We start from the raw sequence: 23,656 nt of genomic DNA on the forward strand, positions 1-23,656 counted from the left end.
ATTTTGACATTTTCTGACAATTTTTTTGTTCTACTAACTTTTTACTCTTTTAGCACGTCATACAATTTTACAATTTTCGGTAGTTACATATTTTGCAAAAAGAAAAAATAATAATAAATCCACGATTGTTTCTTTCGCTATTATTATGTGTACGTTTTAATAGGTTACCTATCTCTAATAGAAGAGGAATTACAATTTGACTACAAATTCGTGATGCATTTTCCGATACAAAATCAGTGCAAGGAGTACATTATTTCTGTTGCATTAATAGAATGAACAATAGCAGCAGACGTTTCATACGTACATACATATGTACCTATGTGTATGCATAGTCTTTGTGTATGGGTGTAATGTAATGTCCCCTTCGATATGTTTATTGAATTAAAATAAATTAAATTCAGCGATTGAGTGATGAATAATTGAGTCCGAAAGAAGCAATCATTCCTTTGCCTCCTATAGATAATTGTTATTAACATTTACACAAAAAAGTATAAAAGTGATTCCACGAAACCAAAGCACAGATAGTGTGTGTGTCAAGTACGCTTTTACATCCGCCCACTTTTACTTTACAGATATGAATTGATTGATACCAATCGTTATGGAAAAGTTTCCTTTGAAGGGTAATCGTGAAATTGCTGCAGAGGGAAATAGCTACATAACGGCGTACCAGTCTGTGTTGAAAAAGGTGAGTGCAACTTTTTTTTTTATCATAGGTAGTCGCTGTTACACTGATCACAATGACGTATGGGCTTTCAATGAAGCTCGGTATAGAATTTTCCATTTCGCAATTTAAAAGCTTAGATTTTATTATTTTTAAATTAAAAAAATGATAAATAATTTTAGGCAGTGAAAATAGTACACATAATATAGAAAATTAAGACCATTTTATCCGATCCTCCGCACCCTCCAACATATAAACATACAATTTGTAATAGATTTAAACATATAAAAAAATTAAGATTTGAAGCTAGAATTTATCTTTTATAAATAAATAAGACAGGTGGTACGTGATATGGAGCAACGTGAGTTTAGAAGCTATGCACGGGAGCAAGTTGAGTTTAGGGGTTCGGATCATTTTGAAATTTTTACCGCAGGTGCTTATTTTTAACCTGATTAAGGAAAAGTATTTTTGTCGTGGGGGATATGCCCTGTTACCCGGTTACTTGACCCGAAAATTAAAAAAAATCCGGGTTTTATCCGGTTCTATAAAACCGTTATCTACAAAATGTATCATTTGAAAGCTTATGGAAATACCTCTCCAACAAGTTGTCATATGATAGAATTATTGGAACCGGTTTCGGAGTAATGCAAGAAAATTGGTATTTTTATACCAGTACTTTTTGAATAAACCCTAAAAAGTCGAAAATGGAACCATTATGGGGTATTAAGATCTACATGCTACATGATAACTTATATTCTTGCCTTTATCTCTTATATTTCCAAAGATATTAGTGATGCAAATCATGAAATTGACATTTTCTCCACTAATATGTATCTAAGTTCCTTTACGTAGCCGTCCTTCGACCGCGGCTTGAGATTTTCTCTAGGGTATGTCCAACACCGACTACGCAATCCATAGTATTTCTAAACATTGTAATTTTTGTAGGTAGCCGGCCTTTGGCCGTGTCTTGAGGTTTTCTCCTCTGGGATATGTCCAACACCTGCTACGCGATTTATTGTTTCTCTAAACCTTATGATTTTTGGAAGCAGCCGGAATTCGACTTTAAAGTCAATATCTTCAAAACAAAGCTACAAATGTAAGATACATATTAGTGGACCTCAATTTCATGATTTGCAACACTAATATCTTTGGAACTGCAAGAGAAATCAATACATATGGCACCATTTTGGAAAGGCCAGAGTGTAGGCTCCAATGAAGTATGTAGTTTTTAATACTCCGTAATAGGTCAGTTTTCAACTTTCGATACAAAAATATAAATTTTTTTGGAACTGATTGATACTAACACATCATATGACCACTTGTTACATAGGTATATCCGTAATTAGGTTATAAAGACCTACACGTGGTAAAAACTTTTGGGTCAATCCGAGCATAGCCCCTAAATCCAACTTAAGCCTAATTTGCCATCAATTTTGTTGACCACCATAACTTTTTGGGGGTGACTCAAACCCTGTGACCATATGTTGCATAGGTACTTTCATATTCATATTGTCTATATTAGGTAAGTGGATCCCGGGCTTAGCCCGGGAATTGAATCCGGCCTTTCGGACTTATATGTTTATTTATATTTAAAAATGTAAATTGTGGCTTTACATTTTAAAAATGTCGATGAGAGATGTTGAGTGATTGTCTAAATTTTTTATAAACTCCACCATTTTATGGAGTGTATATTAGCTTTGTCATTCCTCGAAATATGCATGATAGACCCTACAAAGTGTATATTATCTGGATCAGCGTAAAATTCTAAGACGATTTAGCGATTTATGTCCGTCTGTCTGTTGTAATCTCGCTATCTTCCGAACAAATTGCACACATGTGTATTTTTTAAGAAGGCAGGTCAAGTTCGCAAATGGGGCATGTCGGTCCACGTTTTCATATAGCCCCCATATAACGGTACCTCCCGATATTCGGTATTTCGATAATTTTAGGGATATTATTTATCTGAATTGTTTCAAATTTCGTATTCAAAGTTTGTAATGGGTACTACAGCCCATAAGGAGGTAGAACAGCTTCGTAAAACTACAGAAATATAGCCCTGACGCTATGCCCGCTTCCTGTCAAATTTGTATGGAACAAATTGCTTTGATTTACTCAGTATTTTTCCTCATTTTTTAAAATTGCTTAAACAGCGCGAAAAATGAATGAAATGCCTGGATTTTCTTTTAATTCCATAGCAAAACTGGCGAATAGCTTTAATGCGCGTCTCGCAATTTATGCGTCTTTCAAACATTGATTTGGAAAACATTCTGTTTTTATTCTGTTATAAATACATACACAAAATTGGCAGAAGTCGGGCAGACTTAGAAAAAAATTGTGATCAGCTGGTAGCTCTACCTTACCTCTTTGTTGTACCATGCTACAGCTTATGCCTAAAACTTTCGTATGCAGGTCCATGTCTTCGTATATCCCCCATATAACGGTACCTTCAGATATTCGGTATGTTGATGATCTTAGTGACATTATTTACCAGAATTGTTTCAAATTTCGTATTCGAAGTTTGTAATGGGTACTGCAGCCTATGCTGCTACATAGCTGTATCTTTACTTTATGTAAACCACCATGGTCACCTGATAAGATGTGATTAGTGTAACTATGTCAATAGACACTTGCTAGCATAAATTTCACTATAATTGTTTGAGAGACATTTGATTTCTGTTTAATTTTACGAGATATTCGCGCACATTGTGATATGGGATCATTTTTAAAATTATTTGATCATATCAAGCCTTCATAATACCCATCGATTCGTACAACAATACCCAGTTTCCCAAAATGTGTATACGTCCTAACAGAATAGGGCCCCAAAAAATTGTACTTGAGAGGTAGCTTTGTTGTACCTTCTGTATTTGTGCCATGAGTAACAACCCTTTTTTTCTATTATCAGGAACAATTATTCATATTACCACACTGTAGTGACATTTTATATCAAGCTTTCGTTCAATTCCGTCAGTGCTTCCATAACCAATATTTCGTGTTTTATTTATTAAATTTTATTGGAAATTGTGCTGATTGTCGGAACCCCAATAAATTCAAAATATATCCAACAACTTTCAAATAAAATTAAAAAAATGTCAGGAAAACATTTGAAGAACATGGTCCGTAGCGATGCGCTGACCAAATAATTGCTAGGAAAGTTTTAAAAGAGCACTAAAGTTACAACCGAGTTTTGCGATGAAATTCAAATATTGAAACGTTTGGATCGAATTTTTGAGGAAAACTATTAATAATTAAAGAAAGCGGCAAAGTCATAGCACTGTATTTTAGTAGTTTTACGAAGTTGTTTTACCTCTTATTCTACCATGGTTTAATCGAAGTGTAATAGTATGTATGTATGTTTAATAGTATTGTATGCTGTAAACAAATATCCAAATATCCATAATAGGGCTTCAATGTAAACCAATGTAACATTTAACATTTTTGTGGTTTATATACATTTTTGACGTCACTTGAAACCTCAAATCCTGTTATGAATAATTTAGTCTTATTCATTATATACATATTTTATTTTTGAGTGCAATTGAAAATATTTCACACTGCACTCAGCCAAGTTTGCCGAACAATATGCTTCGAAGAAATAATTTTCTCTTTTAGAGTTACTATATTTGAGTACCTATTTCTATTTTAGTCTAACGGTCATACGGCTGGCGAAACTAGTAATTCCGACCATCCATTAGCAGCCCCATCAAGCAGTGCAGCAACGACATCGCTTACTACGCCAGAAGATGATGATGAAATGATTGACATTACTCCGCGATCAAGTCCCGGCGAAGTTTCTAATCACTTTAACACATATAGTCGTACAAGTACAGCAGACAATTCTGATATGGAAAGAGAGCGCGGAGATTACCTTCATCACCAACAACAATCTGTTAGTAATAGTCATCAAAATCAACGTACACATCAACATGTGCCAACACACAGTGCGTTTGGAGATTCATTGGATGGTAAGATAATGTGAAACACGAATTAAAAATGTATATATTATCTTGTTTTCCTTGTTAATTGGTTAAAAATGGCACGTGATTTTTATGCAAATATTTGTCTCTATGTTATTGAAAACACTTTTTTCCGTCGGCGATGAAGAAATTTAAGATTTTTGTGAGTCCTCCTCCCCTCTCTATCCTTATGTATACAATCCATCTATGTATTTAGAAATTAGTATAGATTTGTTAAGTGGAAACTGACGTTGATAATATATTTATTATGTCTCATCATTTATTCAACAGTTTTATAGAGATCATAACTTGACAACTAAGTCTTAAACAGATTGATTTATTTTAAATGATTGCGAATATCATGAAGATTAACTATATTAAAGTAAATATTTTGTTCCAATTAGTCTTCGTTTTTTTTTTAATTCAAAATAAAAATGAATTCAAATATCCATATCCAAAATTCTCTTAAAATTAAATTAAGACATATACCATAGAATTCTGTTTCAGTAAATGTATACAGGGTGAGATAAAATAAATGCAACAAAGTCAACGCCATAATTTTTATTTTTTATTAAATTTTATTGAATGAAAGTAAAAAATGTCGGAAATAACATCAAATTTTAGAATAAGTTTAGATTTGTTCGAATTGGTTACCTTTGGCCCATTCCCGGTGAAGCGCTTGCTTGAGGTGATCGACACTTTGTTATTTTTTAGTGGCAACCTTGCTTTCCAAAATACTCCAGACACAATAGTCCAACGGATTGGTATCCGGAGATTTTGCTGGCCATTGTGCGCTGGGAATGAAGCGAAGAAACTCATTTTGTAACCATTTTTGGGAGGCGCGTGCTGAGTCCTGTTGAAACGTCAAAGGACTTCGGCCAAAATGTTTGCGTGCCGAAGGCTCTAATACACTCTCCGGAATATTTTCGCGATAATATTCTGCATTTATTTTGATGACACGGTCGAATAATACTAGCGAATACTAGCGAAGAGCGACCATGGGCTGTTATGGCGGCCCACACCATCACCATGGCCGGCGCTTGAGTTCTGGTGGCCAACCGAAGGGATACATTTTCAGCTGACCTTTTTGGCAAGCAAACACGATCATTTTGTTTGTTTACAAACTGCTGGACAACGAATTTTTTTTCATCGGACAAAACCAAACTCGGCAGTTCACTACTTTCGGCCAAGCGTAGCAACTCTTTAGCTCTTTTGAGTCTATTTTCTTTCTGTTGCGGTGTAAGTTCTTGCATTTTTTTATTTCAATGGCTTTACCCCGAGCTCATTTTTCAATAATTCGGCCACTTCGGCGCGGGTTTCGATCAAGTCGCATGGACTTTTCGAACCATTTCTGCTGATGTTGCTGGTTTTCCGTCCACTTCCACGAGCGATGGTACGAGACACAAAAGATTTATTCATATTTAAATGCTGGAGTGCTCTAACGATAGCCTCTTGTGGTTTTCAAGCCAAATATAAAGAAATCACGCTTGAATTCCACCACAAATAACTTCATTTCTGGAGAATTTACACCAAAATGCTTTTGTAGGCTTGTAAACAATATAATGAGGTATCACTGAAATAGTTTTAACAGCTGTCTGATGTGTGGCTAAGAAATGACAGCAGTCTGCAGTTTTTTAATCTTATCCTGTACATATAAAACAATTACAATTTTATTTCCTCGACTCACATTTTTTGTGTATTTGAATAACATTAAGAAGCTTGACAATATCTAGAGTGTTCGGTGGATTCGAACTAGTGTTCTCGTTGATATTATGTTGTGTTTGTAATGTTTGTTAACCTTTTGTTTTTCATGTCTTTTTTAATAGGATTGTCATTCTACGGATCTACAGGTATTTTATATATGCTAGTGTTTGTAGTGTCATTTTTTCTAAACTATTTACATACTTACAGAACCACATGATGATATACCCGGCATTGGCCAATATGATGATTTTCATACGATAGACTGGCAACGCGACATAGCACGGGATCGCATGCGTCATCGTTATATTGTTAAGAAGCGACAAGATTCGTTGTGGGATTTAGTGAAAGGAGCACATGATGCTTGGTCCGGTTGGCTGTGCGTCCTGCTGGTTGGTATTGCAGCGGGTTGCGTAGCTGGCATGGTTGATATTGGAGCTAGTTGGATGTCCGATTTAAAACATGGAATCTGCCCGCAAGCGTTTTGGTTTAATCGCGAGCAGTGTTGTTGGCCTTCAAAACAGTCGGTATTTGAAGAGGGAAATTGTTCAACGGTAAGCCCAATGGAACCGCAAAAAATAGAATTACAAAAACCCAATTCTCTATTTTTAGTGGAAAACATGGCCTCAAGTTTTTGGCTTAAGTCGAGAGGGGACTGGAGCGTACATCGTGTCCTATATTTGGTATGTTCTCTGGGCCTTGCTGTTTGCTGCGCTTAGTGCTTCTCTTGTGCGTATGTTTGCTCCCTATGCCTGTGGATCTGGTATACCGGAAATAAAAACAATTTTATCCGGTTTTATTATAAGAGGCTATTTGGGAAAGTGGACCTTGCTTATAAAATCGGTGGGTCTCATGCTTTCCGTCTCAGCCGGGTTGACTTTGGGCAAGGAAGGTCCAATGGTTCACATTGCCAGTTGTATTGGAAACATATTTTCACACTTGTTTCCCAAATACGGCCGCAACGAGGCGAAAAAACGTGAAATTTTGTCAGCAGCTGCAGCGGCAGGCGTTTCTGTTGCTTTTGGGGCGCCCATCGGAGGTGTTTTGTTTTCCTTGGAGGAAGTCTCATATTACTTTCCGTTGAAGACACTATGGCGTTCCTTTTTCTGCGCATTGATTGCAGCCTTTGTTCTGCGTTCCTTGACGCCCTTTGGCAATGAACATTCTGTTCTTTTCTTCGTCGAATATAATCAACCATGGATTTTCTTTGAATTGATACCATTTGTATTTTTGGGTATTATGGGGGTAAGTACTATATACGCACTGGTAATTCAACTGCTACCATACAACAATACGTTTATTTTTATATTACTTTCAGGGTATAATTGGCACACTTTTCATAAAGGCAAATTTGTGGTGGTGTCGTTTTAGGAAATTCAGTAAATTGGGACAATATCCAGTAATGGAAGTTCTGGTTGTCACTCTAGTCACTGGCATAATTTGCTATCCGAATCCGTTCACCCGCATGAATATGAATGAACTTATATATCTTCTCTTTAGTCAATGTTCGCCGGGAGATGTCTCCAATCCTCTATGGTAAGAATTAATAGTTTATGCAATATTATATATATATATGACATAATACGGGGTATAATTCTATTAAATTTGCAGTGATTATACACGCATGAACATAACCAATGGCGCATCTTCGTCCATAGAGGTTACACAATTGGGTCCTGGTGTCTATCGGGCGATTGGCCTTTTGATTTTGACATTTTTCTTGAAATTAGCTTTAACCGTTTTTACTTTTGGCATGAAAGTTCCTGCCGGTCTTTTTATACCTTCTCTTCTGCTTGGGGCAATAATGGGTAGAATAGTGGGCATTGGTATGTATGGCGTCATTTCAACATGAATAATTTTTGATACATTTTATTTCGTTTTTTGTGCTACAGCTGTTGAGCAATTCGCGTACAGTTACCCAAATGTGTGGTTTTTCACTGGAGAATGTGTGCAAGGCAATAATCTGATAACGCCTGGTTTATATGCTATGGTGGGAGCTGCAGCTACCTTAGGTGGCGTAACCCGAATGACGGTATCGTTGGTGGTTATAATGTTCGAATTGACAGGGGGTGTTGGTTACATAGTACCATTAATGGCCGCAGCTATGGCCTCAAAATGGGTGGGCGATGCACTGGGTCGACAGGTAATTGAGTTATAAATTCGAGATTTAAACGTCTTAATGTAACACACATACTGAATTTTAGGGTATTTATGATGCTCATATTGCTCTGAACGGCTATCCTTTCCTAGACAGCAAGGAAGAATTTGCTCATACAACGTTAGCTGCGGACGTAATGCAACCAAAGTAGTTATATTGGAATTCTATTCTTCGACTAAAACTTGCTTATGAAAATGACTGTTGATTTTGTTTTCAGACGGAATGAAACATTGAATGTTATAACTCAGGACTCAATGACAGTTGATGATATTGAAACACTGTTGAAGGAAACGGAACACAACGGCTATCCCGTAGTAGTGTCAAGAGAGAATCAGTACCTTGTCGGTTTCGTATTGCGCAGAGATCTCAACTTGGCCTTAGGTAAGTCCAATTAATTTCGAGTGTATGACTAGGAGCGACATCTTAATGACCATGAACTGACATTTATAGGAAATGCAAAACGTTTCGTGGAGGGTATCAACGGTCAGTCAGTTGTGCTATTTACATCGACAGCGCCTGCACAAAACTTGGGACCACCACCATTAAAGTTGAAGAAGATTCTCGATATGGCCCCAATTACCGTAACCGACCAGACACCGATGGAGACTGTTGTTGACATGTTTAGAAAATTAGGCCTCAGACAAACCCTGGTCACTCACAATGGGTAAGTAAACCAAATCATTTCTCCAGCTTCTTCCATAACCACAAGTTTCGCTTTCCTTTTAATTTAAGTCGATTGTTGGGAGTTATCACGAAAAAGGATGTACTACGACATGTCAAACAAATGGATAATGAGGATCCAAACACTGTTTTATTCAATTAATTCGGCAGGCATACAGAATTTATTATCATAACAATCACCTATAAGAATAACACGCGAAAGCACTTCATTCAAACATTGTTTTGCCTTTTTGATTGATTAATTAATACAACAAACCCAATAAAATAAAGTGTTTTCATCGTGTCGTTCTACTATTGAATTCGTTATAACAAATGTACTAAACAATATTTTGTTTAACACAATTACGATTAAATAGAAAAAAAACTACTATAGTTATTGTAACATTAGACGGCACGAATGATACAGAAATGTTAGGAAATAATAATGATGTAATTAGTATATACCAATTATGAAAAAAAATATATAATGTATGTATAGACCGAAATAGAAAATCATCTCTGTATGTTGTATTGTAAATCTTTTTTGTTCTAATATGTTTTAATCACAATTTCATATAAATTCGAAAATGCTCACTTTTATCACTCCACATTAAAAGAAAAAAACTCATCGTATGCATAAACTTTATATATCATGTGTGTGCAGACCCTTTCCCTTCGGTATTAGAAATTTGTATACAAAATCAAAAAATCCATTTTCTCATAGTTATCTTTAACAAATCAATTCTTAAAAGCCCACTTCAACATGTAAAAGGCTAACCTTCAATTATGTATGTGATGATGTTTATTGTTGACGTTTAATTAAATAGGGGAGCTATTCCTTTATTTAATTTCCTTCTGTATCTTCCCTACTTTGTATTTATTTTTACTCTTCCATTATGTTTGATTTAAATTTTGTATGTATATTATCGTTTTACATTTGGTAAAATATAAATCAATTGTGTATAAGTGCAAAAAGTATATATATATATATTATTAGACGTAATTATTTAATTTGTTTTTGTAAATAGTTAATTATTTAAACAAACCTTACAAATTTTATTCGATAAATAAAGCTACATATATAAAAATTAAAACTAATGAAATTTCTAATTTTCTGACGAAAATATTTGAAATTCTTTCTCGTACAGACCAGTAATAATCCAGCAGCTGAAATGTAAATATTAGTTGAATAAAACTCCATTTCAAATAAAAAATAAGTCGATTTACCCATTGTCACTTGATTTGATGAAATTGCCTTTGCCTCGCAAATCCCCTTTAATAGCGACATGCACACCGTCAAACAATCTGAAAAGTTATTGGTTAATGCTATATGCTGTACTATATTTTATTTTCAACACAAACACATGTTCAAAGTAAAATACCCAAATTATTTCGGTCGAGTAAAAACTTTCATAGCACTCCGGTATTTGATGGAAACTAATTGAATTTGATCGCTGAAATTGTATATCTATTATTTGTCTAAAGCTTTTATAAAAAGTGTGAATTAATTTTGTAATACATATTTCTATGCACCAAATCGATTCAATATAGTATGTAACTCATTCGATATCGAAAAATATGTCGATTGAACTAAGCACTTATTTTCTATTGAAATGAGTACTTATTCTTTGACGACTAAAGAGCGAAAGTAAGTATTTCCACTTATTGCCATTTGTTTTTATTTTGATATCAGTTTTAGTTTTGTTTTCACATTTATCTTTTTTAACTTTGTCAACAACAAGTAACGTATTTTACTATGTTTCTCTTTGTGTGGCAACACCAAGTCTCGAACTCACAACCTTCACTAGGAATAGTTGAAAGTAATGGATATCGAAATATTAGTAAACGAATGTAAATTACCTGTAACAGTCGAGAGATCCATCATTGCCAGGAGCACATACTAAATCACAGTCATGGATACACGCAAGAAGATTTGTGAAAGGAAGTGGAATTTTAGCTATAACTGTATCTGCATTCTGCAATAAAAACAGAATATTTTTGAAGTGAAAGATTTTTATTTTAGACAAATAGATAATTTTAGAATTCAATATATACCTAAAATAGGTTGGTACATGGTACAATAAAAAGATAAGGTAGAGCTAGCAGCTGATTACAATTTTTTTCTAAGTGTGCCCGACCTCTGTCAATTTTGTGTATATATTAATTGTTTTGAAAAATGAAAAAAAATATATATTTTCAAAACCAATGATTGGAAGACACGTGAATTGCGGCTCGTGCATGAAAGCTCTTAACAAGTATAGACATGAAATTGAAAGATTGAACAGTTAGGATCATATTTTTAAAGAGAAAAATCCAGACATTTTAATCATTTTTCGCGCTATTTAACTCATTCTAAAAATGAGGAAAAATATGAAAAAATGAAATTGTATATAATTTTGGATGAGTCTGACAGGAAGCGGGCATAGCCTCAGGGCTGTATTCCTGAAGTTTACGAAGCTGTTCTACCTCCTTATTGTACCATGGGTTGGTATGTATAGCTCTATTCAAAACTGAATCTACATTAGCTCCAAGCTCCAAACTCGTACACTTAGCAAACAATTTTCTTTCATGCAATATATGTTTAAAGGGTACTAGAACTAGCCGTAGAACCAAAGTTTACTGTTTTTATTTAATAAAATAATGACATTTATACTGAAACTCTCCAAGTTTCTATGCAAAAACTAAACTCGTATGGTTTAAATTTATACGGCAGCCCTGTTTCGAACTGCGTCCAACTTAGCACGATTGCTGGAAAATGTATTCGGGGAAATCCCTTAAAGCTAATTTATCACAAATTTCCACGTGTTGTGTGAAATGGGAAGACAACGAGGACAAACCACTGTTGAAGTGAGAAATTTAGTAATTAAACATTACAAAAACCATAAATCGCTAAGTGAGATATCAAACCTTTCAAGTCACCGGGTCCAGATGGCATTTTCCCCGCTATGCTACAGCATGCGTCGTCTTTCTTCGGAAGCAAAATATCTCGGTACTATACTAGACCAGAAACTAAGCTGGAAGAGGAATATCGAGGAGCGAGCGAAGAAGGGCTTAAATGCACTTGACTCCTGCAAAAACTCCATAGGAAAGAGTTGGGGGCTTAAACCCCATTTTATCCGATGGATATATGAGTCAATCGTCCGACCAATCCTAACATATGGAGGACTTGTTTGGTGGCATTCCTTAAGGAAAACCACCCTCTGCAAGAATATTGATAAACTTCAAAGAGTTTCATCGCTACTAATCACAGGTGCGGTCAGGAGCACGCCACAATCCGATCTAGATACCCTACATAATTTAAAACCGCTAGGCTTATTTGTAGAGGAACTAGCTGCTAGGTGTGCCCTGCCACTCAATGAACTGGGACAATGGCGGAATCAATCCATCGGACACTCTGTCATTCTTAAGTATGTGGAGAACGTAAGTAATCAGGCTATAGCTAGTGACTATATACTCCCTAGGCACAGCTTTGAATTACTCGACATCCGCATACCAAACAGGGATATCTGGCCCCGTGGCACTCCACCTTTTAACGGTATAGCTGTCTATACTGATGGTTCAAAGATGGAAAGTGGAACGGGGGCTGGAGTCTACTGTGAAAGTTTAAGTATTGTTATGACCGCTCTTACAGTATCGGTTTGGCCTTCCGGCTGCTCAAGACTCTCAGGTAGGTTCTCAACCGCCAAACGAACTTCGGGTCCAACATCATTTATTTCATGGGTGAACGAATACAAATATTTACTCTAAAACAAAACACACAGAGAACATTCCTTGAGGATTTTAAGGTCCCTTGCTGTTCGGAACCCCCACTCGGCCCACCCTACCATGGTCCACGAAACCCTATTTTTCATTATGTGGACCCCATTGACTCCCTTACTCTATTCACCACCCCACTCGACCATAATCCTTCCAATAATTTTTTCTCAAACAATATTCATTTTAATTCTTATAATACGATTCACATTTTTATTCGGACATTAAAATTAGGAAGCTGAATATCGAAATTACAAAGTCGAAAGGACCTTCTTATTAGATTTGCTTTCTTATATTGTCAAAAATTAAATTTATTCCCTATCAGGACCTATACTAAGGGGATTGGGTATTTTTCACTGGCTTGAAATTTCGCCAGAAAGTTACCGACTATGTTAAGACGCCTACCTAATCGAGCTCAATTAAGTATATAATATTTCCGAGACCATCTACGTCTCACGACAAAAAAAAAACGGTTTATAAGACCCCTGCCCTTGATATATAGTCCCTTACAATAAATAAAAAAATAAAGAAAAAACAATCACAACAAAAATACTATAATAACACAAAAATGTAAATAAAAAAACTTAGACTAAGATTTACGTAAATTGTTTCCTCGAATAAGTATCAAAAAAAAATATAATAAAAGTATCAAAAAAAATAAAAATTAATAAAGGCAAACTTGGGTTGTTTTCTTCTGCGCCTAACGGCCGGCTATAGTTTCCAAAGTATAAGGATGTTTATCGTTTTATAACACTTTGTTACCTTGCTGTTATACTGAACTCTTCCTGGGCCACTGGTATATTAGTTTTCCTTTCTCAGCGAGAAAACTGACATAAAATCACGACCATATGATGAATTTTGCAGTGTTGAAATATATTTCGGATAGAGTCCACTTTTCAGCAGCTGATCTTAGGCACTGGCACAGTTGGCATACACAGGGTGTTTGGTGACCACAGGATGCAGCTGACAATCGCTAGCTGCCGAGCGTATCTTTAAGAAATTATCAGCGTTCAGATACTAAGGTTTTCTTTAAGCAGCTACGAACGTCAGTCCAATTTTTCGTATTGCTCTTGAACTTTTCACAATCCTTTTTATTTGGAAGTGTTCGCTGGCTATCATGCCTTTAAACTTTATTTAACTCTTTATGAATAGTTTGCTTGTTTTATTTTTTTTTATTCTGTTACAATTGTTTTGGAAACACGCATAAAATTACGCTCGCACTGAAACCGTTCACAAAATAAAAAGAAAGCTTCTTCGTGCTGACTTTGCTTTTATATGCGCATATTCCAACTGCAACATAATTCCAATAATGCATTTAATATTGGTATTAATACAATATAATTTCTCTTTCTTCCGCCATCATTGACGTTATTTGGGAAATTTGAGATATGGCGTAAAACTCACTCTCTCCCGTCGTCATTCAGGGACGACACCTTACATGGGAGCAAGTAATATTTAGTACGGGCGGTGTAGATACGCCATACGAACACCAACTGTTCTATGACAGCTGACATTTGTAATAGCATGTTTCCATTGGAAACCGAACAACGTTGTTCGCTCTCAGAATTAGGTACACGAATTAACCCGTTCATACGGCACGATTCGTAATTCATAGTAAAATAATTCCTTTTCTCAAAAATTTTGTTTCTTGATTTTAATGGGAATTTATACTAAAATACATTAAATTCTCACTAATATGAATAAAAGAAATGATTGTTTTTCTCCCAAATATGTATTATATCAATAATTTTATAATTTTCATTTACGTTTTCAACTTTTTGTGTAAATCTTGACATTTTGAACTTATTTTTGTGTTTTTCCATTTTTAAATTCTACTGGAGAGACACTTGTCAAACATTTTTTCTGCCAATAGAAACATTTTGAAAATATTGCCTCTTTTGTTTGCAGTTTTCTGTGGAAATTTCATCTCGTGGACCAAATGCGTACTTCGAATGAGAGAGAAAACAAAATTTACTTTCGTTTGAATGTACATACGCCATTCAACATTGTAGTTTTCATACATAATTTTCAGTCTTCCCAAAAATTTTTAAATTTTCATTAAATTTTTCTATTTTTAATTTTAAATGTCATAATTTATTTTTTCGATAAATGCTCTCATTTGTTAGGGATGGGACATATTTTTTCGTTGTTCTGAGAGTGATTTGAATTGAACAACGTACAAATATGAGTGTTCGCTCAGGAAATTTTGTGTGAAGAATTAGGTAGTTTTTTCATAGTTAAGGGTCAAACAACGAATAGAGAGCGAATCAAGTGCAGTGGAAACGCCACATAAATAACAATTTTACAGAGAGGACAGAAGGTTTTTCTAAGTGGACCACCCGCAACAAAACTCCGGTTATGCCGAGCTGGCGAAGGGATAGACGGTGTGCGGAGCGTCCAGTTAAGATTTTTATATATATTTCCCCAATCGACTCAACGTGGGGAATTCCCACACCCTGAAAGCCGGGCATTATTAGGGAAGTGTTGGCCCCTTTTAAGTTATTTCTAAGAACGTTTACTTTTTGCTTACTTTCCTCAGATTTCCACGAGTTCATCCCCTGGTTTTGGATAATGGCAATGGCTGTTTTTTTGTTTGATAGAACCGATTCAAATCGTTCAGGGGGTAAGTTTCATGTTTTTATTCGCTTTAAGTATTTTGTTTTTATTAACTTTCTTATACGTATATAGGACGTTCACAAGACATCTACTTATCCTATATTGCACATAAGTATAAAGCTATTACAGCCTCCCCCCATTTTTAAAAAGGCATATCACAGTCATGTCATCACATTTTAATGTCCTTAGCATGAGCCACGCCTAAAGATTTACCTTGAAGGTCTTCGAGCTCATACATATTATTCCCAACAGGTTTCACTATCCTACATTTCCTAAACTTTCTAGCAAATTTTGCATTAAAATTCTTTTGGAAGTCGCTTAGCAAGTAATTGCGGCGATAAACCTCCTGACCTGGGGCGAACTTGGTTAGTCTAGCTCTTGGATTATACCTTTGGGCACTGGCTTCATAGGCTTTGTGCATATTTTGCTTTATTTTATCTCTTATAAGCATAAGTCGGTCGTTCCTGTCCAAATGAAGAATTTCATGTTCAGTGAGGGATTTTAACTTTGTTGCTAACTTGTAGTCCGAACCTTTAGTGTACATATGGTACCCGAATAGGGCAAAAAATGGTGATACGCCCGTCGCGGCATGTACCGAGGTTCGGAGAGCGCACTCGATTTCCGACAGATAGAGATCCCAGTCTCTATGATCATTTTCTAGATAAGCTCTAATGGCCGCCAGAACGGATTGATTAACCCGTTCTGAGGCGTTCGACTGTGGTGAATATGGGGCAGTTTGAAGGTGATTAATTTGGTAAACTTTTATCATGTCTTTGAATTGTTTAGAGTTAAATTGGGCCCCGTTGTCACTGTGGACAGTCTCAGGTACCCCAAATTTTCTAAAAATTTCCTCCACTAAAAATCGGATTACGTTACTGGCGGTGGCCTCTCTCATAGCCTTCAAACACACAAATTTAGAAAAATGATCCACAACGATAAAAATATATGCGTTTCCACACTTGGAACGTGGGTATTTGCCCAAAAAGTCAATATAAATTTTCTGAAAGGGTCTTTCTGTTTTGACTTCGTTTCCTAACGTAGTCTTTGTATTATAATTGACACTTTTGGTTTCTTTGCATGTTATGCATTTCCCGACATATTGACGAACCTGCGACGTCATATTAGGCCAATAAAATTGTTGCCTTAAACGGCTCAATGTCTTGCGTGTACCACCATGAGCGGATGTTGGAGAATCATGGGCCTTTTGGATCAGATGATGAGTCAAATGTTCTGGAACCCATATCCTCCACTCGTATTCGCCCAAAAACTCACAATTCTCCTGTCTTAGCCGCTTCAGCACTAGGTTATCTTCGACTTTTAAGTCTGGAAGTCTATTCTGATTATTTTCAATAACATTTTTCAGATCCCTGTATTCTTCACTGTCGAATTCATTGGTATTAACTTCAAATATCTGCTCTATGTCGATCTCTTCTATCCAGGGAAGTCTGGATAAAGTATCTGCCACTAAATTATCTTTTCCTTTTCGGTGTACGATGTCGAAACGGTATGCCTGCAACTGTAACGACCAACGGGCGAGACGACCACTTAAATCCTTTAAGTTCATTAGCCATTGGAGACTGGCATGATCTGTTATGACAGTAAAGTCCATTAATTCTACATATGGACGGAACTTCTTTATAGCCATAACAGCCGCCAGGCATTCTTTCTCCGTAACACTGTAGTTTTTTTGGCTGGAATTTAGCTTTTGTGAATAAAAAGCAATAGGGTGTTCGTCTTCCTGATCATTAAGTTGAAATAGTACCGCTCCGATACCGTATTCCGAAGCATCACACTGTATGAAGAATCGTTTTCGGAAATCAGCATGACGTAACACCGGGGCCCGTGTCAATGACCTTTTAAGGCTTTCAAATGCCTTTATTGCTTCTTCAGTCATGATGAATTTCTTAGATTTCTTAAGGGTGTCAGTTAAAGGGGCAGATATCGTGGCGAAATCCTTTATAAAGCGGCGATACCACCCTGCAGTGCCTAAAAAACTTCTAACTTCTCTTATATTTTTCGGTACTGCTATTTTCATAATGGCTTCCACTTTATCCGGATCTGTTTTTAACATACCATCCCCAATTATATAACCCAGATACTTCAATTCCCTGAAACAAAATTGAGACTTTTTAAGACCAATAGTTAAATTTGCTGCTTTGAGACACTGTGCAACTTCTTTCAATAATTCCATGTGTTGCTCAAAATCGCTCGAGATTAGTAGCAAATCGTCCAAATAAATGAACACATTTTCCTTTAATCGGTTTGGTACGACCTTATCCATCAGGCGACACAGACGTTGGGCAGCGTTGCATAGCCCAAAGGGCATTACCCGAAATTGGTATAAAGGTCGCCCGGGAACAGTAAACGCGGTATATTTCTTACTCTCCTCCTCTAACTCTATTTGCCAGAATGCAAATTTGAGATCCACGCTACTAATATAGTACGTCTCATCAATGCGGCTAAGTATGCCATCTATATTTTGTAGGGGATACGCGTCTTTTTCAGTTAATTTGTTCAACTTTCTCGCGTCGAGGCAAAACCTATTTTTCCCGCGTTTTCTTACCACCGTGGTTCGGTTACACCACGGGCTTTCACTCTCTTCGATTACATTTAGTTTCAGCATTTTATCTATTTCCTCATATGTGATTTGCTGCACTGCAGGGGACATTGGGTAATGCCTATCTTTAAATGGTACTGCTCCCTCTACCAGCTTGATAACTTGCTTTTCAAGCTTGGTTCTACCCAATCCCATTTTCTCAAACGTATCAAATTCTTCAATTGCCTGATTCAATTTAAGTTTTTGTTGTTCTGTAAGCTGATGTGGTTTTAGTCGATGTTCCGTTCTCGTTTCTCTATATTCTTCAAAAACCTTTTCAATATTTATTTCTTCAACTGGTATGATTCCTGGAGCAAGATTAAATTTATGCCAGAAATCAATACCTAAGTATAGATTTAGATCTAGATCGGGGCATAAATATAACTCCATGTTGTTAATGCTACCATCGAATTCAACATTTATTTCAATTTTACCAATTATACGATGTCTCCTGCCACTCGCAGTCCTAATATTGGTAAAAACTGGTTTCATTTCGATTGAAAGTTCCTCCAGTAGTTCCCTACACCCTTTCCCCAGGAGGCTTATGGACGCTCCGGTATCTAACAATCCTTCGAGGACTTTCCCCTTTATATAAATTTTAGCAAAAGGTCTGGGGTCTTTGAAACTCGTTTCGGCACGGGTTATGGTTTCAACCACAGCTCTTTTAACTCTTCTTTTCTCTATGGCCTTCTGCCTTATTTTAAGTATGCGTTTAGGAATATTTTTCTTTCCAACATCTTGGCCAAATATTCTCCGTCTAACTAACTCATAATTTGTTTGTCTCACTTCTAGTGGAACATAATGTCTCTGTTTTGCCCACGATTCACTTCCCTTAAATGTATGCCCTTCTTTTATGTCAGATTGTTTCAGCGATTCGTCCTGAGTCTCATTCACTTCTCGGGGTTTCCTGCCGGACGTGTCTCCCCCGTAGTTTCCACGCCCCTCCGGTAGTTTCCCTTTTGACAATTTGGACATTTGGGAGTTATCGTGTTTTGCTTACCACATCGATAGCAAAACAACGACCTTGCTGTGGATGGACAATCCACGAATGTGTGCCCTGATTCCTGACAATTCCAGCAAACATACACCTTGTTGTGCTGTTGTGCCATCCGAATAGCAGAGACAGTATCAGGTACCTCTATTTGAGGATTCGGTTCCTCATATTCATAATCATCATATGTGACTTCATTGACTTGCCTAATCTGTCGCGGAATCGGTGCCATTTGTATCTCTTTTGGGAAAATTCTTTTCAGCATCTTTGCATTCCACTCGTAATAATTCCACTGTGGAAATGCTCATCGGGTATATAACCATTTTTATGTTTTCCCTAACATTACTTTTAATAATTTTGATCATGTCTTCATCAGTGATCGGAAGCGGTAATCGAGATCGGAGCTGTCCCATAGCATGAAAGTAGGTATCAATAGGTTCGTTCGCCATTTGTTTTCTCTCTACCAAATCTTTCATGGCCTCAAAAGGCGATTTAGTAGCCCGATACTGGGACAATAAAGCGTCCTTTAGACGAACCCATTGAGTGAATTTCCTCATCTTCTGCAATTGCCAGAACCACTCAAGAGCAGGTCCAGATACAAGCAACCTAAAATCCCGTAGAATTTCGTCCCATGGAATGTCATACTGTTCTTTGAGACATTCTAGGCGGAATATGAATTCTTCCACCGTTAATTTTAGCGGGTTTCCATCAAAGTTGATGCCAAACTTGTCGACTCGGATGCGCAAATGGTCTTTCATCGGTACAGGTGGGAAGTAATACCCAGTTGAAGATGAAGTTCCCGATTGTATTCGCTCCCTACTAGCCATGGCATTCGAAACAGCCGGAAGATCACTCTGGGGAATGTTCCCATTCCCAACATGTCCATCAAAATTTACTGTCCTTGGAGTTACATTAGTGGTATTTGACGTCATATTTTGAACTGTCTTGACCAAAATGTCTATTGTTTTCCTTAAATCTTTCACCTCATTGCTTACAATGTCTTTGACTCTTTCTTCCAGGTTCACATCTCTAGACTGAACTCTTCTAGTCCCCGGTGTAAGAAAATTGTCACCCTCATTTTCTATCCCAGTTGGTGCAGTTTGAGGGTTATTATCTATGTTCCCATGACCAGGACGATTTATAATGGTGGAAGATAAGTCCCTAAATTGCCCTGTATTTTCCATGTTTCCAGTTTCTAATTCATTCATCTTTTTCTTTTTAGGTTCGATTTGACCTTGATCGGAATTAGCATCAAAATGTAACGGCCAGTTTCTTTTATTCGCTGTCTTTGACCTGGTATACATTCCCTAAACTACGTTTTCTATATAGATAAAACTAGTTGTTAAAATGCACTTTGATACTTTTACTATCTTATCTTAGACTTAAAGTCTTTAATTTCTCTTTTTTTTTTTTTTTTTTTTTTTTTGATTCTTGATCGAGTTTAATTTAAATTATTTGGTATTTACCAGTCAATAAAATTACAAGTTTATCATCAAAAATTGTAATTTTCTATATTCTTTCACTTATTATTTTTAATATATATATATTTTTTTTTTATGGAAGGTTTATGGTAGTGTTTGTAAGGTAGATGAAATGGGAGCACATTGGCTAAAAAAAATCTAATTGTTATTATCGCCAATCTTTTCCTCAGACGAATTAAATCACATTATTTTACTGCTTAAAGCCAATAAAAATGAGCGTTTAAAAATCCTCAGAATGTCCTTATAAACTTATAATATATGTATATGAACAAATAAATCTTCTAAGACTAGCTGCCATTGCATTGCTTCCCTCTTTTTATTGAAAGTAAAGATCATATGGGTTGTGGCCATCGACACTTATCTCACGGGAATTATTCACCTGGGATGCCGATTTCTTATAGCCAGCAAAATCTTATCTTGGATCTATTCAAAATTATAAAAAAAAAAACAGTACAAAACATCACAGGTCGATTACAACATTCATAGTTACAAAAACACAACTAGAGATTGCACTAAGACCCTTTCCTATAAATCTAGCCAATATTATTCTAATACTAATATTGCACATTTAATCAGAACCTATCTAATCCATAGGTCTGGTTGCAATACCAGTTAGATACTTTAGCTGAGGACTAGATTTCGAAACTATTGAATCTAGGCTGATCTATTGCTTTGTGTTTGGGTATTACACACAATAAACATTACTTTTCCTTGAATTACCAATATGGCAATCTAGGTATTTATTTCTAAATTGGGCGCCATTCTGTTATGACCGCTCTTACAGTATCGGTTTGGCCTTCCGGCTGCTCAAGACTCTCAGGTAGGTTCTCAACCGCCAAACGAACTTCGGGTCCAACATCATTTATTTCATGGGTGAACGAATACAAATATTTACTCTAAAACAAAACACACAGAGAACATTCCTTGAGGATTTTAAGGTCCCTTGCTGTTCGGAACCCCCACTCGGCCCACCCTACCATGGTCCACGAAACCCTATTTTTCATTATGTGGACCCCATTGACTCCCTTACTCTATTCACCACCCCACTCGACCATAATCCTTCCAATAATTTTTTCTCAAACAATATTCATTTTAATTCTTATAATACGATTCACATTTTTATTCGGACATTAAAATTAGGAAGCTGAATATCGAAATTACAAAGTCGAAAGGACCTTATTATTAGATTTGCTTTCTTATATTGTCAAAAATTAAATTTATTCCCTATCAGGACCTATACTAAGGGGATTGGGTATTTTTCACTGGCTTGAAATTTCGCCAGAAAGTTACCGACTATGTTAAGACGCCTACCTAATCGAGCTCAATTAAGTATATAATATTTCCGAGACCATCTACGTCTCACGACAAAAAAAAACGGTTTATAAGACCCCTGCCCTTGATATATAGTCCCTTACAATAAATAAAAAAATAAAGAAAAAACAATCACAACAAAAATACTATAATAACACAAAAATGTAAATAAAAAAACTTAGACTAAGATTTACGTAAATTGTTTCCTCGAATAAGTATCAAAAAAAAATATAATAAAAGTATCAAAAAAAATAAAAATTAATAAAGTCAAACTTGGGTTGTTTTCTTCTGCGCCTAACGGCCGGCTATAGTTTCCAAAGTATAAGGATGTTTATCGTTTTATAACACTTTGTTACCTTGCTGTTATACTGAACTCTTCCTGGGCCACTGGTATATTAGTTTTCCTTTCTCAGCGAGAAAACTGACATAAAATCACGACCATATGATGAATTTTGCAGTGTTGAAATATATTTCGGATAGAGTCCACTTTTCAGCAGCTGATCTTAGGCACTGGCACAATTGGCATACACAGGGTGTTTGGTGACCACAGGATGCAGCTGACAATCGCTAGCTGCCGAGCGTATCTTTAAGAAATTATCAGCGTTCAGATACTAAGGTTTTCTTTAAGCAGCTACGAACGTCAGTCCAATTTTTCGTATTGCTCTTGAACTTTTCACAATCCTTTTTATTTGGAAGTGTTCGCTGGCTATCATGCCTTTAAACTTTATTTAACTCTTTATGAATAGTTTGCTTGTTTTATTTTTTTTTATTCTGTTACAATTGTTTTGGAAACACGCATAAAATTACGCTCGCACTGAAACCGTTCACAAAATAAAAAGAAAGCTTCTTCGTGCTGACTTTGCTTTTATATGCGCATATTCCAACTGCAACATAATTCCAATAATGCATTTAATATTGGTATTAATACAATATAATTTCTCTTTCTTCCGCCATCATTGACGTTATTTGGGAAATTTGAGATATGGCGTAAAACTCTCTCTCCCGTCGTCATTCAGGGACGACACCTTACATGGGAGCAAGTAATATTTAGTACGGGCGGTGTAGATACGCCATACGAACACCAACTGTTCTATGACAGCTGACATTTGTAAATAACAATTTTACAGAGAGGACAGAAGGTTCTTCTAAGTGGACCACTCGCAACAGTATCCGACGGTCTTTCAGACTAAACAGCGATTGTAGTGTTTTTCAGGCAGAGATTTTTGCTGTCAGAATGGCCATAGAGCTGTTGGAAAACAGAATCAATGAACGGGATGGACCGGTGACTATATATGTCGATAGTCAAGCGGCCCTAAAAGCTCTAAATTCTTTTATAATCAAATCTATGGCTGTTCTGGAGTGCAAGATTGCCCTGGAAAAGGTAAAGTCGTTTGTCAAGCTCTGTTGGGTTCCTGGACACTGCAACATATCTGGCAATGAATCTGCCGATGAATTGGTCAGATGCGGATCTGAGTCAGTAGATCTAGAGATTGAGACCTCAGTGAAGCCACCTTTATGCCACTTCTTTCAAGTACTTCATAATCACTATCTTGGGAGATTTCAACAGAACTGGATATCTGGAAGGGGATGTAACATCTCCAAAAAGATTTGGCCAGTGAACTCAGAAAAGAGATCACGGTCACTCACATCCATGACGAAGTTGGACCTGAAGCTTGTGGTGGGTCTTATTACAGGTCATTGCAACATAAAGGCCATGACTTCAAAATGGAGGGGTGACGACACTGAATACTGCAGGATTTGCCAAGATGAGG

General features: G+C 36.3%; 2 protein-coding genes and 1 long non-coding RNA gene across 12 annotated transcripts in view; 2 read left to right on the top strand and 1 right to left on the bottom strand.

Annotated features, from left to right (window-relative positions):
• Nucleotides 1–9,681, top strand: LOC101901081 (H(+)/Cl(-) exchange transporter 5). Of its 3 annotated transcripts, none has more exons than XM_059131831.1 (13): nucleotides 1–79; nucleotides 573–685; nucleotides 4,308–4,626; nucleotides 6,444–6,467; nucleotides 6,529–6,872; nucleotides 6,931–7,563; nucleotides 7,637–7,854; nucleotides 7,930–8,144; nucleotides 8,211–8,461; nucleotides 8,523–8,623; nucleotides 8,694–8,857; nucleotides 8,927–9,140; nucleotides 9,209–9,681. In XM_059131831.1, the coding sequence occupies exons 2-13, from the start codon at nucleotides 599–601 to the stop codon at nucleotides 9,297–9,299; spliced, it is 2,661 nt and encodes an 886-aa protein (XP_058987814.1). In that variant the 5' UTR covers nucleotides 1–79; nucleotides 573–598; the 3' UTR covers nucleotides 9,300–9,681. The 3 variants fall into 3 exon arrangements, with proteins under 3 accessions (XP_058987814.1, XP_005181782.1, XP_058987815.1); XM_005181725.4 differs by having other exon boundaries at nucleotides 3–149; XM_059131832.1 differs by lacking the exon at nucleotides 6,444–6,467 and having other exon boundaries at nucleotides 3–149.
• The window catches only part of LOC101888882 (uncharacterized), a 20,069-nt gene continuing 6,000 nt past the window's right edge, over nucleotides 9,588–23,656 (bottom strand). For 5 of the 8 annotated variants that reach the window (XM_011293464.3, XM_005181741.4, XM_020036134.2 and 2 more), the window contains exons 4-6: nucleotides 10,997–11,112; nucleotides 10,364–10,441; nucleotides 9,588–10,303 (exon numbers count right to left, since the gene is read on the bottom strand). In XM_011293464.3, coding sequence (XP_011291766.1) covers nucleotides 10,243–10,303; nucleotides 10,364–10,441; nucleotides 10,997–11,112 — 255 coding nt within the window. In that variant the 3' untranslated portion in view covers nucleotides 9,588–10,242. Of the gene's footprint in view, nucleotides 10,304–10,363; nucleotides 10,442–10,498; nucleotides 10,591–10,996; nucleotides 11,113–23,656 lie in introns of those variants that run through there. The other 3 variants (XM_059131835.1, XM_059131834.1, XM_020036136.2) reach the window with 3 other exon arrangements.
• Nucleotides 15,187–22,858, top strand: LOC131806930 (uncharacterized). The gene is made up of 3 exons (XR_009344231.1): nucleotides 15,187–15,512; nucleotides 18,962–19,233; nucleotides 20,112–22,858. It is a non-coding gene; the product is annotated as an uncharacterized LOC131806930 (long non-coding RNA).

Source organism: Musca domestica, unplaced genomic scaffold, assembly GCF_030504385.1.
Source record: "Musca domestica strain aabys unplaced genomic scaffold, Musca_domestica.polishedcontigs.V.1.1 9, whole genome shotgun sequence".
Taxonomy (NCBI): Eukaryota; Metazoa; Arthropoda; class Insecta; order Diptera; family Muscidae; genus Musca; species Musca domestica.